The sequence below is a fragment of the Aspergillus piperis genome (assembly GCF_003184755.1).
Source record: "Aspergillus piperis CBS 112811 unplaced genomic scaffold BO85scaffold_4, whole genome shotgun sequence".
In the NCBI taxonomy this organism is placed as follows: domain Eukaryota; kingdom Fungi; phylum Ascomycota; class Eurotiomycetes; order Eurotiales; family Aspergillaceae; genus Aspergillus; species Aspergillus piperis.
Window position 1 is genome coordinate 2,029,051 of NW_020291594.1, and position 27,672 is coordinate 2,056,722.

Here is a 27,672-nt window from a genome sequence, read left to right on the forward strand (position 1 = left end):
CCGGACAAGCATCTTATCAGCGCATCGACGTCATCGGACGCCGTCCCGATCGTTTCCTTCTTTTGGTTCCTTCGATAACAATCATTCATCTAGAATTATCCCGATAACGATATATACTGAATTAGCTACTAGACTAGAACTTCCGGCAAATTTAACTTTGACTGCCAGGGCGCACCCTCTGGCTTGGCCCGCTGTGGCAGTGATTGCGCCCAAGAAAGCGCTAAGGTAGTCACGCTACACCCTACTAACCCCTGTGGTACATAATATATCTATACGAACCATCCCCGGGAACCGCCACTTTGCGGTCTTTCTCTTTTTCCACTTGACTGTCTGACTAGACTTGGTACACACACACGCTTGTCGCAGACTCTTGGTTACAGCGCTCTTATCATCGCATTGAATCACTACATCAATTCAATAGACAACACCACTTGAATAAAATCTACTACTCACCCTAACTACTGCATCATGGGCGAACACGAACCTATTGTGTCGCACGGCCGTGGAGGTGCGCATCCCAGCTCCCTCAAACCACTGCATTAACTCATCTCTAACATTCACTCCCCAAACAAAACAGGCCAAGGAAACATTGGCGCCGACTCCACCGAGTATGCACCACACCCATTCACTCATCCCCCAAACACCCCACCACCACAAAACCCGAATACTAATATACATGAATATGAAGATACGTCGATGGCGGCATAGTCCGCGAAGGAGTCTACGGTGACCAAGGCGACGGCGCCTACTCAGCCGGCGTAAGCCATCCCCACCATACATCAATCCATCCTACTTACCAAACCGCCAATCACTATAACTAACAATTCTCATATAAAGAGAGGCGGCGCCGGCAACATCGGCTCCCCGCACGTGCGCCCAACATCCAAGATCCCACACGACGCGGAGATAGTTCCCGAGTTAGCGATTCGGCAGTCTGTCGATGGGGATTATCATACTGGGGTATGTTAAATATTCCTTTCATTATTCTTCCTCTATCGATTTATGCAGGGAATGAATGCTAATGAGTGGTGATGGTGGTGGTGCGATAGCGCGGCGGCCAAGGTAACGTGCACCTCGACGAAGAACATAAGAAGGAAAAGGAGGAGAAGAAGCATAAGGGGCCTGCGCATGAGGGGTTGGCGGATAAGTTGAAGCATAAGTTGTTTGGGAGGAAGTAGATCATCTTTTTCTTCTTTCACTCTTGGGATTGGATGGGTGGTAGATGGTTGGTTGGTTGGTTGGTTGTTGATGAGATGGGAGGAGATGAGGGTGATGGGATGGGGAAGGGGTGTTCTATTGTTATTGTTGTTGCGTTTGATTTGAGATTCCCTGTTGCTTGTTTTGTTTCATGCTGCTGATTGCTAGAAGTAATACATCTTTCTTTGGTTCTTCTATGATGTGGGTCTTTTTCCTTTTCTTTCCTTTTGTCTCAATGGGGCTGGCTTTCTCAAATTACTGGAAAGTGTTCTGACTGACTAGTACGATATGATATACACGGGCCATTACTGAGTATCTATTCAGTATTGGACAGCAAGTAGGAAGGTATTTATCACCCTAGTCCAGTCACACTACCGTACCATTACTCACAACTTCACCCGTATCAATCAACATCATACTGGCTAGTATCTCATGCACTGTCATGGCAGAGAAATAAAAGGTAAGGAGGAACAGGAAAAAAAAGGCATCCATGTATCATGGTCTCGTCAACCGCATGCAAAGATGAAAGAGTAAAATAAAGTTGCAATCGAATCCAAACCCGATACAGTCCGTCCCGAAATCCCAGTTGCTGTGCTTGAACATGACTCTTGAACGCCGCGGAGATAGTACACCCAGACAAATCGGATCAGAAAACACGCATCGAATAGTAAGTGTAAGGTAAGAAAAAGTGAGGAGCCGGCTCACAGACGACTAGTTCTTGCTGAAACGACGCTTGAACCAGCCCTTTTTCTTCGAGTCGTTGCTCATTTCAGAGTCATTCGTAGCCTTGCGGAGATGGCGCCGGTTGGCTGTGGCAGCGACGGCGGCACCGCCGCCAACAGGGCCACCGGCGTTAGGGTCAGCCGCTGGTGGTTTGCTGCCAAAGTTAATCCGTCCCCCAGCGCCAGCTTGTCCGTTCAGATTCGGCCCGGCACCAAATCCTTGGAACCCATAGTTTTCGGCCATCTGCTGCTGCTGCTGCTGCTGTTGCTGCTGTTGTTGGAACTGATCGATAGAGCTATTCACAGAGCTGGGGTCGGTGGAGTTGCCGTAAGCGTCGGTGTTGCTGCCAGAGCCCGAGCCAGACGCTGCGGTCATGTTGTCATATGATTTGTGATAGCCGTGTTGTGAATATCCACTTTGGTCGGTGTTCATCCGTGCATGGTGGCGTGGTCGCGGTCGGCCGCCGCCCTGATTGTAGGGGTAATAGTTGTCGGACTGGCCGTTACCATTCTCGACATAGCTGTCCGGTCGCGAATAGGCCCCGCGACCATTGTAATGGCCGCCCTGATCATAGTGACCCCGGTGCGAATGGCCGTTTTGAGCTATACCAATCCTTCAATTAGCGAGACGTTCTCTCTCGAATGTTACAATAGACATTGCGACTGTATCCCAAGACGCAATACTTGTGGGATTGAGAAATACCTCCAAAGTAGCTTCCTCGCCGACTATGGTCTGGCCCCGGAGTTGCAGGAGTCGATTCTGTAATGCATCGTCAATCAACCGCCGGGTTGAGCAAACCGGCGTAAGGGGTGACTCACCTGTCCTTACATACGAAGCAGGTCTACTGCTGTATGTCCCATAAATTGCCGCCTCAAAAGATCGGATGGTTTCAAGCGGACGTTCAAAGCGCGGGCGCGTGGGGTTAGAGAGATCGGGATCAGCTGTGAGAGAAGAGGAGAGCAATCAGCGAGATGTCACCCAGGATATTTGTCCAAACAGGGAAGTATGGTATACGAACTGATAATATTTCCATACTGATCTTTATGCTGCATGGTCCGTAACGAACCCAGCGTCGACTGCTCGAGAGCAACCAAATCTGAGGGAACGAGTCAGTTTGTATGCTTGTAGAAAGTAAATTTTGCAAACTGGAGGCAGCATAATGAGAATGGAAGAATTGGGCTGTTTTGTTATGGCAGGCCGAAATCCAGGAGTGCAATAGGCAGAGAGATAAGGGGGGGAGGGTTCCGGATACGTACTAGGTTGCGCTTCGCTCATAGCAACCATGGGATCGGCTTTGGAATGTAGTTGGCGGCGATGTTTCTCGTCTGCGGATTCCGATATCTGGGGCCTTTTGCTGGAATTGCTGGACCGTTGCGACCGATCCGACTTTGCACCGAAACTGAAGCCACGAGATTGCCTGCCAGGAGGCACGGCCGGCTGGGAGGTCGCCATTTTATTTATCACCCCGTCGACCTTAGCGCCTGATAACCAACAGCTGGAGCAGGTTTTCGCAGGACGCTGTCTAAGCTATGGCGCCCGTTGTGGAGCGCAAGCACGATCCGGTGTGGGAACCGCCAAGGAATGTATGATGATCGCGCGCGATGATTCTCGGGCTTTTTGGAGCGTGGTTTCAGAATGCAGCCAGGAGGCAGCCAACGAAACTAAGCAGCGCAGGCAACGTGGGGGGCTGCTTTTTTGATGGATCCACGAGCGGCTATTCACTCGAATGTCTGATGTCTGTCTGTCCCAATATTCTGGGGAAAGTCTAAAGCACCGAAAAGTGTGGAAATGTCGCCAAAAGTTGGGAAGTAGTATCAACTCCGCAATTTGTCTCTACACACAACGATCCACGCCGTTTTAAAAGAATAATCAAAGTGACACCGAAGGTGGGGAAGTGTGGCAGGCTTGAAGCACGGCTGTATGTAGTAGTGTATCGTCCGATCAAATCGTCCGACCAGAGCGTCCGTAGGTTAAGCGATAGTGACTGCAAGAAGGTGGTTCATCCGCAGTGCGCTCAAAGTGATCGACAGTAAGGAAGATGCGATAGCCTCAAGCTAGAGATGCCAAGACAGTAGGTTAGTAGGGAAGAATGTAGGTACTATGTAGGAAAGATGAAGATGGAGATTGGAAAGTAGTAGGAAGCGAGCGAGCAAGCAGGCAAGCAAGAAAGCACCACTCCAGTCGACCGTGCAGATGGAAGAGGAGAAAGTACAAACGAGCGTGTGAAAAAGAAAACTAGCAGGTGGCAGTCGGCAACCAACAAGTACTGAACTACTACTAGAGAGAATCGGGGAGGGCCATTGAGGCCTTTTGACTTGTACGGGCCCGGTGGTATTGACGACAGGCGCCACGCAATGAAGAGGGGAACGCTTGTTCGAACCGATGGATGGGCGATTGCAAGTCGTCCTATCAGCTCGGGTTGGACGATGGCGTTATAGTCAAGAGCCACTCGGCCAGAAGAATCTAGACGATCACCGGATGCCTGGAAACTTTCCCTGATATTTGCCCGTTCACTGTCCGGAGATCCTCTTCCCATGGAACTTTCCTCTTTTTTCTCTTTCAACTTTTTCATCCTCCCGTTTCTCCCCTGGAAGTCAATTCATTCCTAAGAAGCAAATGACAGATCCGCATTGCATTTGAAATTGAATTCGATAAAACATCTTCATCTTCACTTCTCCATCTGTCATACCCAGCATTTCCCCACCAAGTTCAAGGCAGCGGGAAAAGTAAATCCAGTACCAGCTCGACTGGAAATAGAATTACCCTCGTTACCGTATCTTGGCTGGTGAGCACAAAGAAGAATAAAATAACCAAATGCATAAAAATACCGATAGTGTTACGCAGCTTTCCCCTCTTCTCGTTGCCTACTGGCCAATCACTTGTTGTGGGATGGCCCAGCCACCCAGCGAACTCTTTCTGGTTGGCTTCCTTTCCATGGACCATCTGTCACCGTCTCAGGCACCATACCCGAAAGGAAAAGGAAACATAGGTAACTGAAGAACAGAAAAAAAAAATAAGCAAAAGATTTTGGTACTAAGAAAAGCATGGAATTTGTTGTGTGTGTGCGATGACTGCGATGACTTGTTCGACCAGGATGCGCTATCGCAAATCCCATGTCACCAGCCATCTCTTCCCGTCTGATCGTCCTGCTTGCACAATACAATCGGAAGAAATCAAGCAAACTTCAGCCCATCGCACAGATCGGCTGCCGTCGACATCATCTATGCCCAAAAAATGGGCCAGGCAGCCCAGGCAAGCCACTCCGCAGTTCTGATACTTTTACACTATCTTGACCTGTCTTTTCACTTCTGGGTGGATTATCCCGGCCGTTGATTTCCTATTTTAACTCGGAATACACCAAAATGGTTTAGTTGGTGGTAAGACTGGCCGGTACGGCCTGATACGAGAATACGACTTTGAATCTCACCCACCGAGACGGTGGCATATCACTACGTACTCTTAAAATCTTTATCCAGATTCTCTCTAGTTGCACCAGGGAAGCGCACCTTCTGCTATCCGTGGCCTTCCAATTGGCCCACCAGCACTGGCAGAATGAAACCTGGAATATGTCTGCCTGTCTCAATTGCCCCTCCCTCTGCTGAGCGGCGGCGTTACATGTCTGACTATGGCGGTCGTTCCAGTCCAATCCCATCCATCCAGTCCGCCAGACTGAGACAACTAACCGCCCTTTTCAGGTTGGCAGTCGCTCTTGGCTCTGCACACCTGGCAGGCTCATACTTAGGCCTGCAGACTTACAGGAATTAAAAATAGCCCATGCATCCCCGATCTTAAGAAGATCGATGCATACGCGCTTGAATGTTTCTGGAATTATTTAATCGACTTAGCGTCGCACACGTTGCGATCAAGCAAGGTACCTCCAGCAAGGAACAATACGCAAAGGAGGATCTTGGCTCGAACTCGCGCAAGTGCAAGCAACCTGTAAGCCAACCTCTTAGTAACCTACAATCTACTCCATACTATGTAAGAATTCTATCATATCGGCCGAGGCGATCTGTCGATCCCCATCAGTTCTCGTAAGTGGGTCATTGGGGGCGGGGATGGCGCCTACTTTAATTACTGTTAATTCGGGATCGTGACAGAATCTCCATGCAAGGAGTTTACCCTTCCAGAACTTCCCTCATTCAGCCTTATTGACCGCGCTGCGGAGATAGCTCGCGCAATTTAATGCTAAGCTTTTGATATCATATTCAAGGGCCCAGAGGCATCCTGTGACGTCCTTCATTTGTTGAAATACCCCTAATTTGACAGAACCCAACCGTGACCCGGATATATATCGTGCGGTGGGTGCATTCCAGAACGAGTCAAAAATAACTTCAATGGTTTGACCAGACCAATTACGACTACAAGCTGGGTCCTGAGAATGCTATCGGCATACTGACATGCTAATAATCTAAGTACAATGGACATCTTTGCTAGAGATCGTTCATGTTTTTGCATGGATGCCAGTCATCCCAGCCAGCATTAGCGTTATCTGATCAATTAGCATGAGACCGCTGTTTCACCATTACTTTTGACTACACACAATGCATTCTGTGACATACCCCAATCTGAGCACAAATTGAGGCTAGACTCTTTCAAGCTCAGCCAAGCCATATACAGTTCAATAGAAGAATGCAGAATTTATACAGATCATAATGTCCCCTCGTCATCAGCATATGAGACTTGACCTACTTTTTAACTATATATATAACACAATCATCAGTAGCGGTCACAGGGGCTGCCATAGTCCTACTCTCCTTCGAATTGGCATAATATCATGCTCCTATCCATATCTGATTCCGTTACACGTGGGAAATAGTATTTTAGTTCACCTAGAGACCTGCAGCTGTCCTACGCAAGATACCATCCCCCAAAAAAACATGTCCACATATGATCGCTCCCCTTATAGCAGTTACAACTCTACACTAGCATTCTTAAGCTACTATTATATTAGTATATGCATATTGCTCCAAGATTATGCCCTCGCAGTTCATTGCATGCTAGCATGAATCCCTACTACCCATACCGCCCAGCTTTTCATTTAGAATATATATCACCACTAGTACCAGTACTCGCACTTTACTTAGTGGCACTAAACCCCAACTCACCCCTCCCATCGATACCATCCATAGTGCATTAAGGCTTATAAAAATATCAAATGAAAAATAGCTAGGACTGAGAAACCGAACAGCCAGATTTTCAGTTTATCACAGCAGCCCCAGCTACTACTGAAGACTACTATTGGCGAAAGCAGCCCGACACTCAAAAACATTGACAGTTGGCTACCAGCAGATACTCTATGATATATCTATTCAATTCTACAGGACAAACCGGTGTATTCATGGCTATATTCTTAGTATGCCTGATGAGTGTGATTTGAAAATATGTCTCACCTCTCTATCCTTTGTGTATATTAATGCAAAACACCTTTTTAGCCTGGCTCTCCATATACATAATGCCTACTACTAGTAGCAGCATAGATAATGTCCTTTTTAGTATCGTTCAATGAGGAGACAATACGGCTCTGGCTATGGCGAGGCTGACTGCGATTTAATGTCTCCGTTCGATTACTTTTGACATTACTATGTAGTTTGGAGGACACCTTACATATGTGGACTTAGTATATGTATAGAACTCAATGTGACAGCTAGCTTAAAATTGATAGTACCATGGGGAGAAGTGAAAAGCATGCATTGCCACATTTGAAGAAACAATATAGATTGACGCATAGCACTCCGTGTCGGTCATCACTATCAATCACGGGTGGGGTCTACGATGACAGGTGTGGGTATTCATGCTCCGGAGATCTGATGCTTATTACGTATGGTTGTTGGCAGTTGGCTATTTGAGGAGCAGATGTCCAACGGTGCAGAGCTAGCGCTAGATGAATTAATATGGCGGGGAAGATTTCGAAATCGAATCATTACGTCGATATTGGGGATAGCCAGGGTTTGCTGTCGCAGTTGTCGCTTTGGGTTAAATATCGCTTATTGTCGACTTGAAGACACAGTTCCATAAGGATTGGCGACCGGACTACCATCCACCTCGCTCACACTATTCCCCAGAGAAAAGCAATTGTACCGATATGTTGAAATGGTATGGATTGTGGTTTATGAGCATCAGATACACGGGGAGCCATGTTGTCGGCCCAAAAGGTACAGCATGCTTGGCCGGTTTGAATATAGAGTATAAAAAAACCAGGGATATCAAGCTCGTCCGTTGCCTTTAGGGGGGAAAAGGGCTGACAATAACCATGCTGAAAAAAAGAAGATAAGAGTTCTTTTATTTTAATTCGTAGGGCTGACCGGCCCTGCCTCTCCCACGAACATTATCAACCCGCCAACTCCATCTCAACATTCGGCTCATTCCGTCGACTCCTTGCCCGACCGTCTGCGCGTAGAATCCGGAGTTGCCAACTAACGTAACAAAAGGGGCGTCATTTAGATGTTGGAGGGGTACAGCATAACACGGACGGTAGCACCGAAGGTCTTGGGGGGGAGGTTGTGGCGGAACTGAGCACGGACAACACCGGAGTTACCTGTTCATAGAGGAAAGGATTGTTAGTTTTCCGAACGTTCGCGGTTCCAGCAATCACCGATAACATATAGATAAATATATATTCCGTGGCAATCGTCGCGCAATGGAGCTGTGCATCACATACCGTGGGGACGGGTAACCTTGCCCCAGATGACCCGGATGTTGGAGCCCCGGACCTCACGCTTGGCCCGGTAGACGAAAGCAACCTTCTTGCCCAGGTAGAAGCTGTAAAAAAATCCCGTCTTAGCTGTGTGTTCTGATATTTCGATCCCGGACCCATTCGCTACTCACTTTGCGGCCTCAGTGCTCTCAACACCGTCGATCTTGATCAGACTAGATAACCCATGTGTCAGATTCCCTTGTTCCTATATATCGATATCGGTGCGGATCGCAAGTACCTGGTGTTGGGGTTGACGGTACGCTTGGAGCGCTGGTAGCTCACGTGGCGACCCCTGTAGAAAGAATTCGTATTAACCGGTCTGTTCTCGTTGCATTCCATCGCTTGGCCCGTATCTCTGATGTCCCGACATGGATCTTGATATTTTTGATATTCATATCCGGAATGTGCGCAAATTCGACGGCGGACGGTTTGTGGTGAACTTACTTGACATAGACTATAATTCGCAAAAAATATTCAGTTAGCATTTCACTCAGCATTTTGCCCAATATGCGCCCGCATATCCCCATCTATCCTTCTCCATCCCCATATTCCAACCATCGCGCACACATATCTGATATCCGGAAAATGATGGCACTCACGTCTGTGACCTTGTTCCGAAGGCATTCTGACGGCGTTTCTCTGAGCAGCAGCGGGCAACGCAAAAAGTCGAAGGAAGGGAGGTATGACCCGCAAAAGTCGTCCGGGTTGTCGTGGTTGTCGTCGCTTCGATAGGGTAACGGGACAACGCACAAGGCTCACAAATTGCGAGGTGTGTTCGGTGCGGCTCGCCCTAACCCCAAACGGGACGCTTAGCGAGCCGGACCACCCCAGGGCAAGCCGAAGTCCCGTGATGGGGAAGAGTTGCAGACCGCCTACGGGACACTAAACCGTCTTGGGATCGTCACCGGATAAATAGCTTCTCCATGCATCCGAGATAGATCATCATCGATTGCAGACCTTTGGGGCTCCTCCATCCCAACCCACCCCACCTGGCCAATTTTGCCGTCCGGGCTACTGTAGTCCGAAGACTCCTGGCTACCCGCCGGTCCCTCTGCAGCAGCGGAGAGAGCTTTTGGCTAGAGCGCCCCAAGCTGACAAAACAGCTTGCGGGTTTCTTTCCACCCATGACGGCAACTGCCCCATCACCCTTGATCTTGATAAGGGATTGGCCTCCTATCGCCGGGGTGGCGGCCTGTTGCAGGAGCTCCCCGTTTAATGGACAAGGAGTTTATCTTGTGACTTTCGAGTAAGCGTGAAGTAGCTGCATGACAGCATGGCGCTTAAACTACCTCTTACAGGGTAGTGCAGCAAAGTTGTACGGGTGTAAGACTGGATGTATATAACGGGGGAGGATGACTCCTCCAGAAGCGATCAGACCGGGATACATATTTGGAAATCAAGCGTCCCCTCCAGCCCCACCAGGAAGTCGGCAACGAACCTGACATGATGTTTCTCTCCTGAGGGGGGACCCCATAGAGCACGCAATACCATCAATGCCTCTATTTTCTTTTCAAGAAAGAAAGAGGGGTAAAATATTGATGGGGGTGGTACCAAGGGGAAATGGTGACGACAGTAATGTGCCATCGATACGAGGGTTCTGGTGTCGTGGGAATAAGCAACAATAGGCAGTGCATGCTGAGAACAATACTCCGTAGATACTCCAGCCCCCCCGTTTCGGGATCGCACCCGTTAACTCCGGACTTGACTGGGCCGAAAGTTCGGTTTGATACATGGTCGCTGCGCTTACTTCACGGGAAAATAGAATCCGTATCGTCCTTCCAGATGACAAATTGGCCGATCCAACCCCACGAAGCTGGTCACCGGAGACGCGGATTCAGGAGTCTTTCCACTAGACTGGTGTGATTGTTCTGGCGCGATCGCTGCTATTCATCCTGTGGAATAGTCCGAAATCGCTCCATTATTTTGAGATCTTGTCTGGGTCACACCCTGGAAATCTGCGCAACGGTTCTCTTGCTTCACCTATTGTAGTTGAAAGTGGATTAGTGCTAAAGTAGATTGACACTGCATTACTTACGGAGCCAACCTTGGAAAGGTGATCTAAATTCTAATAAATGGGTGCTATGACCGGAATGCATGGAACTATCGTTATCACAAAGAAGCCAGGTCCTGAGCTGACTGACCTACCTGCATGAATGGGCTGGGGGCTGCTCCACAATTTGCCAGTAAACTCGAGGTGCGCGTGCCCCGCGCATATACCAATGTAGTACAGCGTCAGACCGCAAGAAACTCGGCACCTTTACATTTGCGGCTTTCCCTTTGTCTACAATTCAAGAGGAATGAAAATGTCAGATCAGGGTCGGAGGGTTATTATTACTGGGATAAGCTGACGCGGGGGGTGGTTCCGCATGCAACAGTAAGGTGTACCTTAAGATGGGCATCATCCGTTCCATGTGTGGTTCTCAGTGGAGCTGGGAGGAGATTTACAGCGGACCTGGCTCGGATAAATCAGTCCGTCTAAAAGAGAAGGGGCTGTTAGTCTAAACGATGATGTTTCTGAGGGACAGATAGAGTAAGTCAAGTGGGGGATGCTTCATGGTAAGTATTGATTTTAAAGATATCGAGATATGCAAGTGGTAGATAATAGAGAAGGGAGTCATCGCGTTACCTAGCGATGATATAAGAGACGGATTGCCACAACGGCTTCGGGGGAGAGAAAAAAAGAGAGAGAGAGAGCAGTATGAGTGGGAACGGAGGACCTGACAATTAGGGGAAGAATGGATGCTAGGGATAAAAAAGGAAGCATTTCCCGGAGTAATCATACCAAGGAAATACTGAAGGAGTTAATTATCTACTACTCCGTGGCGGGCGAGTAAGTAGTGTCTGAGTGATGTAAAATAACCCCGAATAATAGAATTGGATAACAACTTTACCTACTCACTACTACTAACTCACGGGGTCCCGCGGCAGTAATCGACGTAGTGGAAGAACCCAAGCCGGGCTTCCCAGTAACAAAGTAGTAACAAAGCTGCCCCACCCGGGCTCACTCACTTTTGCCCACCCTGCAGCGAAGCAGCTCCTCTCTCCTCGACGAGAGGCCCTCCTCCGGTCTTAAAAAGTACTTGCTCCGCCGGAACTGTTGGGATTTTTCCAACAAACCTCTCTGTCCTTGCTGTCTCCCTGTATCCTCTTTATTTCCTCTCCTCCGTCTTCCACCGATCTCTCACATTCCCTTCCCATCTCGTGGTTGTTTCACACATCAATAAAATATGGCCAGCACAATAGCACGTACTGAGGAACGCCAGAATGCTGGGTGAGTTTTGCGGTCTCCCCTCTCTGACATCACACCCCTCCTCCCTCCCACTCCCGTCCCTCCTGCCCGCCGCCCAGACGTGAGGATTCACCACCTACTTCTCTCCATAACAAGCCGGTCGCCCAACATTCACTGGCAGGCTTCCCGCTTTCCGTTGTTCTTCAATTCGTCACCAGGATTACTCCTTTGGTCTTGACGATAGGAATTTCCTTCTGACTCACCACCAACCTCACTGCCCCTCCCGGCTGTAGCGGACTGCGGGCACCGACCTGCATTATCGATCTACACACAATCCCTTGTGGCACTATAATCGTCAAGCTATAGTCTAGCTAACATGGATGTTTTACGTAGCACCATGGAACTCAAAGATGACACTGTCATCATAGTATTGGGTGCCTCCGGAGATCTTGCAAAGAAGAAGACCGTCAGTGACGACCCCCCTATTCATGTCGACCGCATAGGAAGCTAACTTCTTACAGTTCCCGGCACTTTTCGGCCTTGTATGTCCACTTACAGATCCAATTGCAGTTTGACTCACACCAGTATGGTTACTGATTGCGCTTCCAGTATCGCAACAAGTTCCTCCCCAAGGGTATCAAGATCGTCGGATATGCCCGGACAAACATGGACCATGAGGAGTACCTGAGGCGTGTGCGCTCATACATCAAGACCCCCACCAAGGAAATCGAAGAGCAGCTGGACAGCTTCTGCCAGCTCTGCACTTACATCTCCGGTCAATACGACAAGGATGACTCGTTCATCAACCTCAACAAGCACCTCGAGGAGATTGAGAAGGGCCAGAAGGAGCAGAACAGAATCTACTACATGGCCCTCCCCCCTAGCGTTTTCACCACCGTTTCCGACCAACTCAAGCGCAACTGCTACCCCAAGAACGGCGTTGCTCGTATCATCGTGAGTCAATTCTGAGCTGATATCACTCTGCAATTGGCCATTGTTCTTACTCGCTTGTTTTCCTATTTCACAGGTAGAGAAGCCTTTCGGCAAGGACCTTCAGAGCTCGCGCGATCTCCAAAAGGCTCTGGAGCCTAACTGGAAGGAAGAGGAGATCTTCCGTATCGACCACTACCTGGGTAAGGAGATGGTCAAGAACATCCTTATCATGCGCTTCGGAAACGAATTCTTCAACGCCACCTGGAACCGCCACCACATCGATAACGTTCAGGTACGACCTTGCGCTGTCTAGTTGACTGTCTGATTATTGGCTAAATTGTCGCCTTTATGAATTAGATCACATTCAAGGAGCCCTTCGGTACCGAGGGACGTGGTGGTTACTTTGATGAGTTCGGCATCATCCGTGATGTCATGCAGAACCGTACGTTCGAGTCCTCATTCGGAATACCTGTCATGATACTGATCGCATGATACTGATCAAAAACTCTCTCAGACCTTCTCCAGGTGTTGACGCTGCTCGCTATGGAGCGCCCCATTTCCTTTTCCGCTGAGGACATCCGTGACGAGAAGGTACAGTGTGCGATTGGCTATCAGTTGAGCGAGGTTACTAATACTCAACTAGGTTCGTGTCCTGCGTGCGATGGACGCCATTGAGCCCAAGAACGTCATCATTGGCCAGTACGGAAAGTCTCTTGATGGCAGCAAGCCCGCCTACAAGGAGGATGAGACCGTTCCCCAGGATTCCCGCTGCCCCACCTTCTGCGCTATGGTCGCCTACATCAAGAACGAGAGGTGGGACGGTGTTCCCTTCATCATGAAGGCTGGCAAGGGTATGTATCTCTTTCCAAGCGATCTTAGCAACGGCGGGTATATTAACTATTCGCAGCCTTGAACGAGCAGAAGACCGAGATCCGCATCCAGTTCCGTGACGTTACCTCCGGTATCTTCAAGGACATCCCCCGTAACGAGCTCGTTATCCGCGTCCAGCCCAACGAGTCCGTGTACATCAAGATGAACTCCAAGCTGCCTGGCCTGTCCATGCAGACGGTTGTGACTGAGCTCGACCTCACCTACCGCCGCCGCTTCTCCGACCTCAAGATCCCCGAGGCCTACGAGTCTCTGATCCTGGATGCTCTGAAGGGCGACCACTCCAACTTCGTCCGTGACGATGAGCTGGATGCCAGCTGGAGGATCTTCACCCCTCTCTTGCACTACCTGGATGACAACAAGGAGATCATCCCCATGGAATACCCCTACGGTACGTGCACATTTTGAAATCTATAAAACCGCTTACATGCTGACGAACGGCGTGCGCAGGCTCCCGCGGACCCGCTGTCCTTGATGACTTCACCGCGTCCTTCGGCTACAAGTTCAGCGATGCTGCTGGCTACCAGTGGCCCTTGACTTCCACCCCCAACCGCCTGTAGATAAGGGCGGTCGGCGTGTTACGATGGATGAAGATGAAAAACAAAAAAAGAAAGTGCCACAAAAAGGCTAAAAAAAGATGTTAATGCGATTGATTTTCGGTCGAAAATCATGGTATGACGGGGCATCTGGGATGATATGACAGAAATGAAGCACTCGGGACTATTTATCGGTCGGCTGGGCAATGACTGGAGTTATCTATTCGCAACCCCTTTTTAGAAACGAATGCAGAGAACGTAACGAACCACCCCCGGTCGGTTGGGACCGCCGCTGTCTTCACCGGAAGCTGGAAGTAGTCGCGTGACAGTAGCAAGACGGTACCTGTATTATTGACCCTTGCCTGGTGCCTTAGTCCCTTGTGTGCCTCGTAGAATTTAGGTTAGAAAGAAAGGTTAGAAAAGACAGTCTAACCCATAGACTTCCCCAGTTTCAGATTCGTTTTAATCCCCCGACCTTGCTTTAGGTTGTTCACCACCCGCTATTAATAAACACAAGTACCGTCGCGGTGGTGGGTCTCAGCGTGGCCGGTGCCGATAAGACGAGGTACCTGACGGGCCGGGGGCCCGCATGCGTACGCTTTTGGTGGGCTCAGCCCGGCCTCGCCTGTCGTCTGTCTGCCCATCCCTCCTCTTTTCTTCCCATCCCTTCTTCTGACCGGTCGTGATTCCCTTCTGCTTCGCTTCGAACGTTATTTGTCGCTCTCCCTGGTCGCGAAATCCTATATTAACTCCAGTATCGCCCTTTTCCCCAACGACATCGGACCTTTGGCGGATCGCGGACCCTGTTCCATCCTCGCAGCTATTTTTATCCCCAACGAACTGTGCGACGACTGCCTACGACCCATCACGCATTTGCCTCGTCCTTCTGCGTCGGATCTCACAAGTCAGCTTCCGTATCGTTCTAGCATCGAATCTACTCCATCCGAGGATCGATTAGCTACATTTGCACGTGTTTTGGCCTGATCGCAGGCTCAAATTCGAGGCGAACCCCCGCGGTTCATGGAAAGCATACAAGAATTGTGAAAAAGGGCCAAGTGCATGCGGGCATTCGAACACTAAGAATGCCACAAGCTGCAAGATGGGTGGGCACACCCTCTATCAAGGGACGAAGGGAGTGGGTGCGCATGGTGCTGTTAACCTTTAGTTTGTTGGGCTTACAGTATGTATTCTTCCTCCCCTCATTTTCATTCCTCCGACAATGTTTTTTTCGGCTCCTCTCAGTCGGAAGACAATCACCATTACGAATGCGCATAAAAGACTGACTTGCTTCTCGTCAACAGGTTCACCTGGGGCATTGAAATGACTTGTATGGGCGTTGCTGGCTCGTGTCTACTTGCTCTATGTTTCTGACTTGCAGTGCAGATTGTACCCCGTACCTGCTCCAACTGGGCCTCACAAAATCCAAGACCTCGCTTGTGTGGATCGCCGGCCCTCTTTCTGGCTTGATTATCCAGCCACTCATCGGTGTCATTGCTGACCGATCTCGATCCAAATGGGGGCGACGCAGGCCTTTCATGATCGTCGGCTCGTTCGTCGTCGCAACGTGCCTGCTTGTTCTTGGCTGGACTACTGAGATCGTCAATACTTTTGTCAAGGATGCGGAAAAGGTACTTGATAGCATGCGAATGGCCTTCTTGACGTCCTTCCTACTCAGGCGCTTACTGAAATCGTCTATTACCCCAGGCCAGAAACGTCACCATCGCGCTAGCAGTTCTGAGTATTTACGCTGTGGACTTTGCTATTAACGTTGGTAAGTCTGCACCAGCCATGATATTTGAATGCCCAATCTAACCAAAACGCAGTCCAAGCGTGTTGTCGCAGCTTGATTGTCGACACATTACCTATTCCGCTGCAGCAGACTGGATCAGCATGGGGTATGCCTCTTCCGCACCTGACTACAAAGTATAGCAGCTAAGAGTGTATAGCAACTCGGATGACCGCAATCGGCCAGCTCATTGGATATGTCATTGGATCCATTGATACTGTCAGCATATTTGGCGCCATAATCGGCGACACGCAGTTCAAGCAGATGACTGTCATTGCAGCAATGTCATTGGTCGGTGCTGTCTTCGTTACCTCTTACGCAGTCAAGGAGCGGGTTTTAGTCACTGCGAGGTAAGATCATGAAAATGCGATCTATACATCATGCCAAATACTGACACACCGACAGAGACTCCGATGACAAGGCTGGGACGCTGCAGGTCATTTCTCAACTTGTCAAGACCACAATGGATCTGCCACCGCGTATTCAGGCCATCTGCTGGGCGCAATTCTGGGCATGGATTGGTACTGTGCCATTATACTCTCAACCAACTTTCCAGGAAGAATGTACTAACCGAATAATCCGCAGGCTGGTTCCCCTTTCTCTTCTACAGCACCACCTGGGTCGGGGAAACATACTTTCGATACGAAGTCCCCAAAGGCGCAACACAACCAGCCGATATGCTTGGAGAAGTCGGTCGAGTGGGCAGTTTATCGCTAGTCGTCTTTTCCTCCATGACCTTCATCGGCTCCGTTCTTCTACCATTCTGCGTTCAACCACCAGACAGCAAACGTCCCAGGTTCACGCCGCGCCCACCCCCAGGCCTCGCCTCACTGCTTAAGACAGTAATGGGCATCCGCCCCGATCTCCAAACAACCTGGCTGATCTCCCACGTCATGTTCGCCGCGACCATGATCTTCGCACCTTTCGCCCGCTCCCGCGCCGTCGCAACCTTCCTCGTCGCCCTGTGTGGCATCCCCTGGGCCGTCACCTGCTGGGCCCCTTTCACATTCATGGGCATAGAAATCAACAAACTCGCCATGAACCCCTCCCAATCCTCCCGCTCCTCCGGCGTAACAATGATCACCTCCTCCAGCCTCCTCTCCGGCGGCCCCACCACCTACAGTGACCGCACCAACGACACAGAAATGGACGTCCTCCGCCTCAACCACCACGACCCAGACAGCGACAGCGACATCGAAGACGGCGTCTCCAACACCCCATCCACCGGCGAACTCGCCGGTATCTACCTAGGCGTACTAAACGTCTATACAACCCTCCCGCAATTCCTCGGTACCTTCATCAGCTGGATTGTCTTCAGTGTTCTCGAGCCCGGCAGCACGAAACGCGACGACACAGCCCAGGACTCCCAATGGATGAATCTAGATAAAAGCACCCCGAACGCTATCTCCATCTGCTTATTCATCGGCGCATTGAGTGCTATTGTCGCTGTTGAAGCAACGCGACGCATGCGATACACTATATAGAGTGATCGTTTTGTTTGTTCTTCCGTCGTTTCCTTCCCTTTGGGCATGACTAGAGGGATAGATTTTGCACCTTCATCTACTTTGTTTTCCTTCAGCACTTCTAAAGCGGATCATCGTCTCATTTACACGACTCTGATGATGTTTTCATACTGTTCTACTATTATTCGATTCCTATTCTACACTTTCGATACCCTGATACTCAAACCAAGTGGGTTAATACGTTGGAAACTGGTCTGCTGTGTGCACTATATCTAGTACTGCTCTTTTGGGTAAGAAGAAAGTACAACATACCAGTTCCCATACGTTGACTGCATTGTTTGATTAGCGTGACCTGACCTGACATGCATGCATGGTTTCTTTGCTTTTGTTTATTTTCCTGTTTTTTTGTATGATGAGAACCCCCGAGTTACAGTGCATATACATGCGTATGCCGGTGCGCATGTATGGTGCTGTGGTATAAGGGAGGGAAAAATTAAAATAATGGGTTGGACGATATATGCACATGTACTTAATAGATAATTAACTTTCATTGGATAAACTTACTCTAATTTTGTTCTTTTATTTCCGCTTTTGTCAAGTGGTTTGATCTAGTTTCCCTTCATCAAGCCATGGATAACCCAGGATAGTTCAAATGTTCAATACTTCTGGGCGCTTATCTGCTACTCTAGGGATATATACTGGATAATAAAAACCAGATCACTAAAATCAGGTTCACTATCACAATGAAGAAGCTGAATACATAGCATAGCGAGAGAACGGCCGAGGTATATTGGATATATTGCAGAAGACACAACAACAGTCCAACGAACTCAACAGTAATTGTTTGAATAAATCACAGGCAGGCACAACAAGGAGGGGAATATAACAACAAGAAAGCAGAGAAGAAGCAGTATCAAACAAACTTGATTAAGAAGACAACTTGCTACCATTACCGATATCCCCGCTTAACAGGAACCGGCAGCAGGCACAAGAGGAACGGAAATGGGAATGTAAAGTGGACAATCATGCGTAGAACGGCATCACGGCGTATGTCTGTCATGCGCGGCTTGCAATATCTTCAGACCTTGTTGCCATGGGACCGGGCTCAGTCAGCAAGATGGCAGGCAGGATGGACCTGGACGCGAAGGGGTAGGTGAAAATACATTAAATGGCGTATAAACATCGGGGGTCAAATACAGTGGTATATGGGTGATAGCGACAGTATACTCAAATGGTCAGAAACGACAGTAGCGAAAGTAAAGTGATTAGCAGAGAAAACTGGAGCTAGAGCTTCAAGGCTTGCTTGCAGCTTGCATGTTGCCAGTGAGTTCAGCGACTCTGGCCTTGATACGGGCAGCACGGGATTCGAAGCCTAATGGGTTTCCACGTTAGAGCCATGATTATATATCTTTGTAGCAGAACTAATTCACTTACTCTCTTCTTCACTGGTGTTGTCATCGTCGCTATCATCAGCATGCGACTCGACTTGAGCTGCCCTCGCCGCGGCGTTCTGGCGGATCTGGGCCCAGCGGTCAAAGGATGTGTTCATCGGCGGAGGGGAAGGACTGCGCTCATCCTGTGGCTCAACAGAGACCCGATCGGTCGCAGAGTGAAACGATGCAGGCTTCTCAGGGAATCGTTCAGAAACAGGAGAGTCGCTAGGGACAAAAGCAGGCTGCTCGACCAGGGGTCCCTGGTCAAACCTAGAGAATTCTTGATCGGCCGCTGCGCGTTCTCTGGTATCAATGCGCGAAAGAGCGTCATATTCGGCTTGACGGCGGATCTGAGGCTCATCGCTGTGGGGAACAGGGGGTTTGAGTGCATCCATAGAAACCGTGGGTTCAGTGGGCTCGGGGGCTTTCTCTTCCGCAGCAGGCTCGGCAGGCTTGGGACTCTCGACAGGCTTAGGTGCCTCGACAGGGACTGTAATGGGCACAGGCTTCTTTTTCAGCGTAGGCTTGCCATTTGTCGAAGGGCGCATCGTCTGCTCCTGGGCGGCTCTTGCCTTGTCCTCGAGGGCAGCGCGAGCGGCGGCAACAGCGGACCCAGTAGGTTTCATTGGCGGCTTCGGTTCAGGCTCGTTCTTCTTTTTGACTGTTCCGAACATACTCTTGAAACCGGCGTTGCCGGGCTTCTTCTTGATCTTCCGACTAGACTCCTCCGAATCCATGGACTGTTTCGGGAGCGACTCAGTGGTTGACAAGGCAAGGCTCGGGCTGTCAGCCCTGCTTGCCGGATGCTCCTCTTGAGCAGCAGGCTCTTTTCTGGGAACTGCGGGCTTCGGGGAGCTTGACGGTGTATCCTTCGGCAAAGGTGGCGGTGCCTGTCGAGCACTGGGGCTTGCCTTCGGGGAGGTCGGGGTGCTGGGCTGTTCGATCGGCACCTTGGCATCTTCTGCTAGAGCACCAGTTCCTGCACGGCTGTTACTCAAGTAGGCAGTTCTGTAGGTGTTCTTATCGTAATTGGTCGCCCACTTCATAGCCTGAGACGCTTCGTTCACGATCGACGGCTGCAACGTCATGACAGAGTTCGTCTTGGTGTTGTATTTGACATCCTCTGAGACGTTCTTAGAGCCATTGGCAGCTTCTTGTTCCTCCCGATGCCGCTTCTGAAGAGCTGCCGCTGCCGCTTGGATGCGGGCATGCTGGTCAGGGGCAATACTGGTCTTGCTTTGGGGAGCTTCATTGTCCGGCCGCTTGTACGAGTCTTCCACCGCACTAACTTTCTTAGCGGAGGACTTGCGACGCCCAACACCGCGTTTACGAGTCGAGAACCCAAAGAAGCGCTTCTTTTCCACGATATATGCACCCGGTTCTGGTTCCGGTGCTGCGCCCTTCACCTGCTCTTCCAGTACCAACCACTTTGTGTCTTTGATTACGGTCTCGAGCAATGCACACCGGCCAAAAACGGCCTTTCGGGACACGGGCTCCTCACCAGCCAAACTACTGATCCACACCCACCAAAAAGAGTCATCGAGATCGAGAGTGGTGATGCTTGCGAGCTCACCCGGTTCCATGGACGGCTCGTCATTTAGGCTGCGCTTGTGTGACTGCGAGCTTTGGCCCCGGACGCTTGCGATAGGAGGAAGAACCTTGTCAGGAGGAAGAAGCAAAGGAGCAATCGGGCCCTTCAGGCCGTTCTCGTCACCAAAGCCGGACGACATGAAGTCTGCCCATGATGGAGTCGTGGGCCGGCCGAAGTCACCTGCACCGGACTGTGGAGCGGACCTCAAGCCACCACCGAATTCGTTCCTGGCTAGACGAACTGCGCTTGAATCATCATCCAGGTCAGACTCGAGGGCACCGCCAAATCCAAGGTCCTCAAATCGCGACCACGAGGCTTCTCGAGTCGCCGATCCCGGCTCTGGTGCACTTGACTGATTGATGGAAGAGATGCATTTTAGTACACGAAGACACTCATCGGTCAGTGCTTTGGTGGGCTCCTCGAAGCTGGCGAACTCCTGGAGATGGCTGTCGCTGTCTCTGTACTCGAAGTTCTTTGCACGCCGCAGCAGAGCGAATGGAGTAGGGGAGACGGTGTCGACGATCATCACGACTCTGGTGGTAGAGACCTGAAGTAGGGTGGGCGTCTCTGGCGGATATTCCGTCGCCCGGACAAGAGTTTGGAGGGAGATAGGGAGCGTTGTAATGGCGTTCACTCCGCGCAGTTCGGGCGACAAGGATCGCAGATAGGCGAAGAACAGATGGCTTGTCGCATCAGCGGCCCTGCAGGACGTCAGCTATCAAATCCTCTGTAAGGATAGTTGATCGGTTAAATCATGTCCGTGACATACCGTGCCCAATTCTTATAAGCAGCCTCGAAGCCGTTGCCCGTATCCGCATGATCGAATGCCCACCATCCGGCATACCGGGAGAGCTTCCGTCCACCAAGACCATTAGATTTACCGTGTGCTGCGACGGCAGCGAGGAGATCGAAAAAGTCGAAAACGATCTTCGACCGAGCGTCGGAGTCGACACTAATGGGAATGAAAGTCGTAAATGCGTCGGGGGCAAACTGGGAATCTTAAGGTTCATCAGCGCGCACGTTCCTAACCAGATGCCGCTTGAGACATACCTTGCTCTCCAACCTTAAATAGCTCATATGCTTCCCAGGTAACGACTCCTCCAGGGAGTCGACTCCAACACCATTTCAGCACACTGCACAGGACCTATACGACACAGACACAGAATAAGAATGAGTAAATGACCCCTCAGCATCAGTAGTAAAGTAGAATGTATTGGCTCACCATGGGGTCCGACAGCCGGAGTTCTTGTGCCAATGCATCTCCGCTCAGGGGTGAGCCTCTTTCCAGGGACTGATTGAAGTAGTTACGGATGAAGGTACGTGCAGCGCTGGCGTCGGTGCTTGGGCGGAAAGGTAGAAGTAAAAAGGGAGTTTGAAGAGCTGTCAAAAGGAGAACGAGGCAAGGATCAGCAAACTGAGGAATGCGCAAAGCTTGACTTGACTTGTACACCAGCGGGGGGGGCGGTGGATCACATCGGTTCAAAGATAGAAACACATACCTCGTGCCTTTAGTTCTTGGGTGCACCCTCGCAAGAGTTCCTGAACCTCTTCGGGGGCGACCTCGGATCGCTGCCACGCGTCGGTCCATGTGGGCTTTGCGGGCCCTTTCTCTTCTACTTCCGGGGATTTGGCTGCTTTCTTTGCAGCATTGTTGTCTTTACTTCGAAAGACGCGAGTGAAGAAAGGCATCTTGCACCATGCGCACGCCAGATTTGTTTTTGCGGGGAATACGCGATCGAAGGGGGAGTTGTAAATGAGTCCAAGACGATGCCCAACGGCGGAGTAACGTAGATGCGTTTGTCCGTAGTGAAGTCGAGATCCAATGAGATCAGGAGATTAATGCGAGCGCGAGTGTTTGGGGTGGGAAGGGAAGATCCAACAGATGTGCTCCAACACTTTTTTTTTGTGCAATGGACCTTCAGGACGCAAGGGTGGTTGACCCGTATTAAGGAAAAAGGAAACAATCGAGAAGCAGAGGCGGACTTGACACTGAAACCCAAGTCGGATGATGAATCGGATACCTCAATAGATTAAACCCTAGTCAGGAAAAAATAAAATAACTGCAAAGTCAGGAATTAGAAAAATAGAAAATGGTCCGATGGACGACGCAGACAGCAAGGACCATCCAGGAGTGTCCTAGAGGGAGGACCGCCTGCAGCCCAGGATGGGGCAGCACGTCTAGCGTGCAGCAGCAGCAGCAGCAGCAACCGCAACCGCGAGGGAATTCAGGGTAGTAAGAAAATGCAATCGAGCAACTGGCCAACGAGCGTAGATACCACAGTTAATCCCGGATGACAACGTGGTGGAAGGGGAATTAACAGAAGACAAAGCGTGATAGAAACAAAGATTGGCAGAAAGGAGGGGGAAATAAAGGAGAGGGGAAAAGAAACACTGAAGTCGCAAATTGAGATGAAAAAGGACGGCGATGATGAGGATCTACTGGGCTTGCCGTTTCAGGGGGTGAAAGATTAATACGCCCGCAAAACACAGCAATCTGGTGCCATGGTTCTCTATCCGCGATCCAGTCGGTAAACGACCGTCGATTGGAGCAAACGAAAGAAAGAACCCAAACCGAGTCAGAACTCGATCGGGCTCCCCCTTCTTTTCTGGATCTTTTGCTTACTTTCTATGAGGTCACAGCTGAGGAACGTGGTTCTCACCAAGTTATATATTCAAAGGCTGGTTGACTATCTCCCGGTAGGTTACTTAGTTAGCTATCTGGCGGGAGACGATGATCAACATTACCTGAATTATGGTATTATCACATCCTCTTTCCTAACATTACACGCATTCTCCATACATCCCCTCATCTACTGCATACAATAAACACAGTCCAGACTCATCATCCCTATGAATCCTATTAATCCTTCCCTTGGCATGGGAGACCTGCGGAGCCCAATGGTGTTTCACCTGCTGAAGATTCATTATGCTCTTCGTCACAGGGTATGAGTAGTAGTAAGGATAGTCGTATGTATATACTTACTAACTACGCCATAAACTGTGCAATATTGGTGCCCAGTCCGGGTCATTTGATGTGACATGGTTGTACAGCAGCAATAATTTTCTTTCCTATTGGGAAACATACCGCCTCTCCAAGCGTGTCGCGTCGAGTGTGATAAGTTGATTAGGGTAGAGTTAGTGTCATGTAGGAAGCACCTAGCCTGGCCTGCACCACCTTAGCACCGCCAGAACAGATCCTACGATTCCACTCAAGAAAGTGATCTCCTGTGACGGGTCACGGTGCAAGGGCCAATCAGAGGACCTGGCTGGAAGAGGCAAGTGACTGATCAGGACTCCCTGTGGCCCGATGCGGATTAGGTGTATCGCCAACTGGGACTAAGCCGGTTTGGGGACGGTCGATACCTGAGGCTGGCGGTGATAGCGATACGCCAGACTTGACTTGGCTGTGACTGTGCCGGCAGGCGGTAAAAGAACAAACCAACGGCGCAGCTTTGTTTGGATAATTCTGTGGTTGGGGATTGTGCCAACCAACTGCAATGTAACCTCGTCTGGATTAGTGATGATGGCGTTATTCACGGTTTTCCCCCTCTCAATGAATGTAGATTAGTTTGTCTTAGTTAGTGTTGGAAAGAGGGGGATAACTTGGAGATGGGAGGAGGAGGGGGTGGGAAAGAGGGGTGGGTAAGTGTGAGATAGCATTTTTGCTGAGAGGAAGAAGAGAAGGAGGGATAAAAATCTGGTCAAGATGCTTCACGAAAATAAGCATGAAATTTCAAAGGTGAGATTGAAGGAGAGGATGCTACCCTTTCATCTTATATCTACTCTCAACTACTGACGGAGTAGGTGGTATAGAAGTGTGAACTGCCGGGACAATCAATCTATTAATAGGGAGGCGGTAGTCAACAGCCGCCGTTGGCGAGTTGGTTAGCCGCCGGGAAGATGGGCCAAACCTCGAACGGGCGGCAGCTCTTCCCACCGTCGGTCTATCTTTAGAATAATCTTCTGCATCACCCGCGTGTCGCCGCTCCAGCCATCAATCATCCTTTCCCTTTCTCAATCCCCATCCATTCCATCATCGTTTCCCCCCTCCCCATCCTAGAAATTAATTGACTTTTTTGTTCTATCACGTCGCCTATCTCTCGTCTCTCGTTGCTCAAGGTGGGTTTCCTAAGGCCTCGTCTTTCTCTCTCTCTCTGTGTCTCTTTTCCCTTTGTTTCCCTACCCTGTCCATCCATCTCTCTCTCTCTCTCTACCGCCCACCCCCTTTGTCGTGTCTTCTTGCCCGTCGGATCACGCCCGCGCGCGCCCTTCTGGTGTCCTGTTCATCCCTCCTCCCAAAATACCGTCACTCTTCCTAATCTCACCCCTCCTTCCTCTTGCTCTTCCCACCCAAACAACTCTTTCGCATCACCAACCCCCTCCCACACACAACCCCCCGGTCGTTCACTATCTTCCCTGGTTTTTGCGTATTTTCGCGCTTTACCTTCCTCTCCGTAGCGGAGAAGACAGTACTTCTCCATGTGGGGACTCTAGGGAAATACTAAATATAAATTCTGCCCACAGTCTTGGAGGTTCCTGCCATCCTTTTTTATTATTTTTTTTTACACCCTCTAATCGCGTCCCGGAAATCCTTGCGGGCGGCGCTTCCTCGAGTTTCAGCTCGCGCCGCCATCTGTTCCGGACGAACCATTCCCCTCAGAAGCTCTGCTTGACCTGTTCGTCTGCGTGTTTCATCGACGCTCTTTTCTGTGGGATTCGCTCGTCCGCTGTCCCTCATGGGTCGCAGAAAGATCGAGATCAAGGCGATCAAGGATGATCGCAACCGCTCAGTGTAAGTGCTAAAGCTGGTGGATCTCTTCACCTCTGCCCATTAAACCCTAGTTCGTCAAGCTAACGCTCTGGTGCGCTACTAGGACCTTTCTGAAACGGAAGGGTGGTCTGTTCAAGAAGGCACATGAGCTTGCGGTCCTGTGTTCGGTAGATGTCGCTGTCATTATCTTTGGTCACAACAAGAAGCTCTACGAATTCTCGTCATGTGATATGCGAGAGGCCCTCACTCGATATCAATACGTGCGTTGTCCACCTAACCTGCTCGTCTGGAAAGACTCCCGTTGATCTGACATCGCCGCTTTCTCATGCTATAGTTTGGTCCTCCACATGAACACAAAGGCCCCGAAGACTTTAACGGCAAACGTGACGATGATGACGACGAAGATGAGACGACGCCTGCCCCCGAAGATGTGCACCCTACGCCTCCGAACCCTCCCATGATTCCCGCTCACCTACCAGGTCATCCCGGTTTCCAGCATGTCACTCATGCGCCGTCTGCTTCTCCGCCCATCGGGAATGGGATGTTTGCTCCGCGCCACGGTACCCCTCAACCGCAGGGAGTTTCTAGGCCTTCGTCTCGGAATCACCTTCGCCGAGTGAGCTCCAATATGGGGCCCCAGCAGCATCATCATGCGACGCCTCCGCCGCCTCCGCCGCCGCCGCAAAATGGCTTCACGTACATTCCTAACCCTTCGGTATATAACCCCAACGCTGCTCACGCCATGGCTCAACCTCCCCGCCCACCTCAGTTCACTCATTACGGACCCCCGGGGCCGCATCACCAACCGCCTCCGCCTCCACAGCATCATCAAGCGATGCCTCCACATTCCATGCCCCCACAGCCTATGCCTCCACACACAATGGCACCGCAAGCCATGCCGCCGCATCATCAAGCTCCTCCACACATGCCACACCCGCCTCATGCACTTGCACAGCAACCACCTCCAATGGCTATGACCCAACCGCCCCATGCCGCCATCCCACAGGTCGCACAAGCGTTTCTCCCAGACCAAGGACGAAATTCTATGCCTCCGGCATTCACAACAGATCAGCAGCCTCCGCCACCCCGAACAGTATCGCTCCCTGAGGGGACCGCTCCGACAGAGGCAATGCCGGGCCCCATGAAGACGGAGGGAACGCCATCCCCGCCGCATCAGCGATCTCTCTCCTCCAAGTCTCGCAGTATCTTCACACCCATTGACGATCGAGGTTCCGTATTGGCGCGCCATTTCGGTGTAGGTCCTCCGACGGAGACGGGAGAGAATGCGCAAACAAGGGCCGAAGGACCAGCACACGGACCGAATGACGGGAAGCCTGCCGGGCTGACTGCAAAGCCCCCTCCTCCACCTCCCCGAGCTGCCACGGAAGCCCCACGTCCACAGCCGGTAGTCGACCTGAAGCCGCCTGTGCGCACAAACAGCGGCCAGTTCCCACCTAAACGCCCGCAGTTGAAGGTGCAGATACCGAGTGAGAATTCGGACCGGGGCAGCGCAACGGCGGACTCATCGTCACGCGATTCGGCGGGGAATAAAACGCTCACGCCTGCCAAAGCGAATCCAGACACCGGCCATTCGAGCGTGGTATTACCACCGCCCTCACCGTCTGCGGGCGCAATACTAAGTGCGGGGGCTCAAGGACCGCCAAATCCTTTTGCCCGGCCTCCGCCTCCGGGAGCAGCAACACAGAACAACAGTGCATACAACAATAATAGCAATATAGATACGCCGATCTCTGCTCTTCCTAGTCGGTTCGTCTCGGATGCGCTTCTCCCGTCACCGTCCAGTTTCTTCCCGGAATGGGGCTTTGGGCGGTCTGGACCAGACAGCAACATGCTGCCCAGTCCTCTAACGTTCCCTACGCCGGCGGTGCAAAGTGGCCCCGGGTTTGGGCGCGAAGATGAGCAAGACAGAAAGCGCAAAAGCCCCGACAGTGGACCCAATGCGGAAGGGGTATTAAAGAAACCAAAGACGTAAATCCGCTCCATATTGTTACAACTACTAGACTGATGATTGTGGTATTTTGTTGCTGGGGTGATCATGTCCCCCGTGTTTCATATATGGCATCTCAAGGCGTTGGCGAAAGCTACTTTTGGTTTCCTTAATTGGGATGGGAAAGTTTCGAATGAGGCTCGTTTTGTTTCCCTTGGATCCTTTTTTGTCCTCCGGTTCTGAACAAGTACCAAGTCCTTCCTTGTTTTGTGATAAGGGTTTCCGATTTAACTTTATACCCCTTCCTTTTATTGTTATTGCCATTGTCGTTTTTGGCAGTTGACCTAGCTATCCATCGATTTCTCTCTCTCCAAAGTCCGAAATATATGAGAATGGTGCGATAAATCTTTCCTTTTCCTTACCTATTTCCTTTTCTGTTTTGCTTTATTTTATTCGCTGGGGACTCTGAAGATAAAG

The 27,672-nt window shown here is 50.5% G+C and overlaps 8 protein-coding genes across 8 annotated transcripts; 4 read left to right on the plus strand and 4 right to left on the minus strand.

Annotated features, from left to right (window-relative positions):
* The first annotated feature begins 116 nt into the window (after positions 1 to 116).
* Positions 117 to 1,392, plus strand: BO85DRAFT_447311 (DUF3602 domain-containing protein). Its single transcript, XM_025659697.1, has 5 exons — positions 117 to 508; positions 578 to 608; positions 689 to 758; positions 838 to 960; positions 1,050 to 1,392. Exons 1-5 carry the CDS (start codon positions 469 to 471, stop codon positions 1,176 to 1,178), a joined length of 393 nt encoding a protein of 130 aa, XP_025518654.1. The 5' UTR covers positions 117 to 468; the 3' UTR covers positions 1,179 to 1,392.
* A 140-nt stretch (positions 1,393 to 1,532) lies between these two features.
* BO85DRAFT_237652 (uncharacterized protein) lies at positions 1,533 to 3,695 on the minus strand. The gene is made up of 5 exons (XM_025654810.1): positions 3,177 to 3,695; positions 2,939 to 3,016; positions 2,739 to 2,861; positions 2,623 to 2,679; positions 1,533 to 2,522 (listed from the first exon to the last, which is right to left on the minus strand). Exons 1-5 carry the CDS (start codon positions 3,370 to 3,372, stop codon positions 1,909 to 1,911), a joined length of 1,068 nt encoding a protein of 355 aa, XP_025518655.1. The 5' UTR covers positions 3,373 to 3,695; the 3' UTR covers positions 1,533 to 1,908.
* On the minus strand, positions 3,632 to 4,643 carry BO85DRAFT_237671 (uncharacterized protein). Its single transcript, XM_025654811.1, has 2 exons — positions 4,133 to 4,643; positions 3,632 to 3,974 (listed from the first exon to the last, which is right to left on the minus strand). The coding sequence occupies exons 1-2, from the start codon at positions 4,490 to 4,492 to the stop codon at positions 3,891 to 3,893; spliced, it is 444 nt and encodes a 147-aa protein (XP_025518656.1). The 5' UTR covers positions 4,493 to 4,643; the 3' UTR covers positions 3,632 to 3,890.
* A 3,355-nt stretch (positions 4,644 to 7,998) lies between these two features.
* Positions 7,999 to 9,313, minus strand: BO85DRAFT_447315 (60S ribosomal protein eL33). The gene is made up of 6 exons (XM_025659698.1): positions 9,217 to 9,313; positions 9,062 to 9,071; positions 8,856 to 8,909; positions 8,749 to 8,790; positions 8,582 to 8,682; positions 7,999 to 8,458 (listed from the first exon to the last, which is right to left on the minus strand). The coding sequence occupies exons 1-6, from the start codon at positions 9,239 to 9,241 to the stop codon at positions 8,361 to 8,363; spliced, it is 330 nt and encodes a 109-aa protein (XP_025518657.1). The 5' UTR covers positions 9,242 to 9,313; the 3' UTR covers positions 7,999 to 8,360.
* Positions 9,314 to 11,742: 2,429 nt separating this feature from the next.
* BO85DRAFT_447318 (glucose-6-phosphate dehydrogenase) lies at positions 11,743 to 14,416 on the plus strand. The gene is made up of 10 exons (XM_025659699.1): positions 11,743 to 11,888; positions 12,240 to 12,312; positions 12,368 to 12,388; positions 12,456 to 12,800; positions 12,874 to 13,071; positions 13,137 to 13,221; positions 13,294 to 13,370; positions 13,423 to 13,630; positions 13,687 to 14,058; positions 14,118 to 14,416. Exons 1-10 carry the CDS (start codon positions 11,845 to 11,847, stop codon positions 14,225 to 14,227), a joined length of 1,533 nt encoding a protein of 510 aa, XP_025518658.1. The 5' UTR covers positions 11,743 to 11,844; the 3' UTR covers positions 14,228 to 14,416.
* An 869-nt stretch (positions 14,417 to 15,285) lies between these two features.
* Positions 15,286 to 17,473, plus strand: BO85DRAFT_457539 (putative sucrose transporter; the record flags this gene model as incomplete). The annotated part of the gene is made up of 8 exons (XM_025661526.1): positions 15,286 to 15,383; positions 15,505 to 15,530; positions 15,587 to 15,831; positions 15,908 to 15,974; positions 16,027 to 16,098; positions 16,150 to 16,339; positions 16,395 to 16,510; positions 16,575 to 17,473. The coding sequence occupies 8 exons, from the start codon at positions 15,286 to 15,288 to the stop codon at positions 17,471 to 17,473; spliced, it is 1,713 nt and encodes a 570-aa protein (XP_025518659.1).
* Positions 17,474 to 18,744: 1,271 nt separating this feature from the next.
* BO85DRAFT_485866 (morphogenesis protein) lies at positions 18,745 to 22,165 on the minus strand (the record flags this gene model as incomplete). Its single annotated transcript, XM_025663344.1, has 6 exons — positions 18,745 to 18,824; positions 18,887 to 21,177; positions 21,246 to 21,474; positions 21,527 to 21,620; positions 21,699 to 21,856; positions 21,976 to 22,165. The coding sequence occupies 6 exons, from the start codon at positions 22,163 to 22,165 to the stop codon at positions 18,745 to 18,747; spliced, it is 3,042 nt and encodes a 1,013-aa protein (XP_025518660.1).
* Positions 22,166 to 25,212: 3,047 nt separating this feature from the next.
* Positions 25,213 to 27,240, plus strand: rlmA (SRF-type transcription factor RlmA; the record flags this gene model as incomplete). Its single annotated transcript, XM_025661527.1, has 3 exons — positions 25,213 to 25,268; positions 25,351 to 25,507; positions 25,582 to 27,240. 3 exons carry the CDS (start codon positions 25,213 to 25,215, stop codon positions 27,238 to 27,240), a joined length of 1,872 nt encoding a protein of 623 aa, XP_025518661.1.
* Between the last annotated feature and the right edge of the window lie 432 nt (positions 27,241 to 27,672).

What these genes read in the sequence shown, in the direction of transcription:
- BO85DRAFT_447311 (XM_025659697.1), top strand. Translation starts at nt 469, where the DNA reads ATGGGCGAACACGAACCTATTGTGTCGCACGGCCGTGGAG. An exon ending in ATTGGCGCCGACTCCACCGA is followed by an intron (nt 609 to 688) that starts GTATGCACCACA and finishes ATGAATATGAAG; the next exon opens with ATACGTCGATGGCGGCATAG. An exon ending in ACGGCGCCTACTCAGCCGGC is followed by an intron (nt 759 to 837) that starts GTAAGCCATCCC and finishes TCTCATATAAAG; the next exon opens with AGAGGCGGCGCCGGCAACAT.
- BO85DRAFT_237652 (XM_025654810.1), bottom strand. Translation starts at nt 3,372, where the DNA reads ATGGCGACCTCCCAGCCGGCCGTGCCTCCTGGCAGGCAATCTCGTGGC. An exon ending in TATGAGCGAAGCGCAACCTA is followed by an intron (nt 3,017 to 3,176) that starts GTACGTATCCGG and finishes TCGTTCCCTCAG; the next exon opens with ATTTGGTTGCTCTCGAGCAG. An exon ending in TCAGTATGGAAATATTATCA is followed by an intron (nt 2,862 to 2,938) that starts GTTCGTATACCA and finishes CTTCTCTCACAG; the next exon opens with CTGATCCCGATCTCTCTAAC.
- BO85DRAFT_237671 (XM_025654811.1), bottom strand. Translation starts at nt 4,492, where the DNA reads ATGAAAAAGTTGAAAGAGAAAAAAGAGGAAAGTTCCATGGGAAGAGGA. An exon ending in TCTTTTTCACACGCTCGTTT is followed by an intron (nt 3,975 to 4,132) that starts GTACTTTCTCCT and finishes TGGCATCTCTAG; the next exon opens with CTTGAGGCTATCGCATCTTC.
- BO85DRAFT_447315 (XM_025659698.1), bottom strand. Translation starts at nt 9,241, where the DNA reads ATGCCTTCGGAACAAGGTCACAGAC. An exon ending in GAGAGCACTGAGGCCGCAAA is followed by an intron (nt 8,683 to 8,748) that starts GTGAGTAGCGAA and finishes ATTTTTTTACAG; the next exon opens with CTTCTACCTGGGCAAGAAGG. An exon ending in CAAGGTTACCCGTCCCCACG is followed by an intron (nt 8,459 to 8,581) that starts GTATGTGATGCA and finishes CTCTATGAACAG; the next exon opens with GTAACTCCGGTGTTGTCCGT.
- BO85DRAFT_447318 (XM_025659699.1), top strand. Translation starts at nt 11,845, where the DNA reads ATGGCCAGCACAATAGCACGTACTGAGGAACGCCAGAATGCTGG. An exon ending in ACCACATCGATAACGTTCAG is followed by an intron (nt 13,072 to 13,136) that starts GTACGACCTTGC and finishes TTTATGAATTAG; the next exon opens with ATCACATTCAAGGAGCCCTT. An exon ending in CCGTGATGTCATGCAGAACC is followed by an intron (nt 13,222 to 13,293) that starts GTACGTTCGAGT and finishes AAACTCTCTCAG; the next exon opens with ACCTTCTCCAGGTGTTGACG.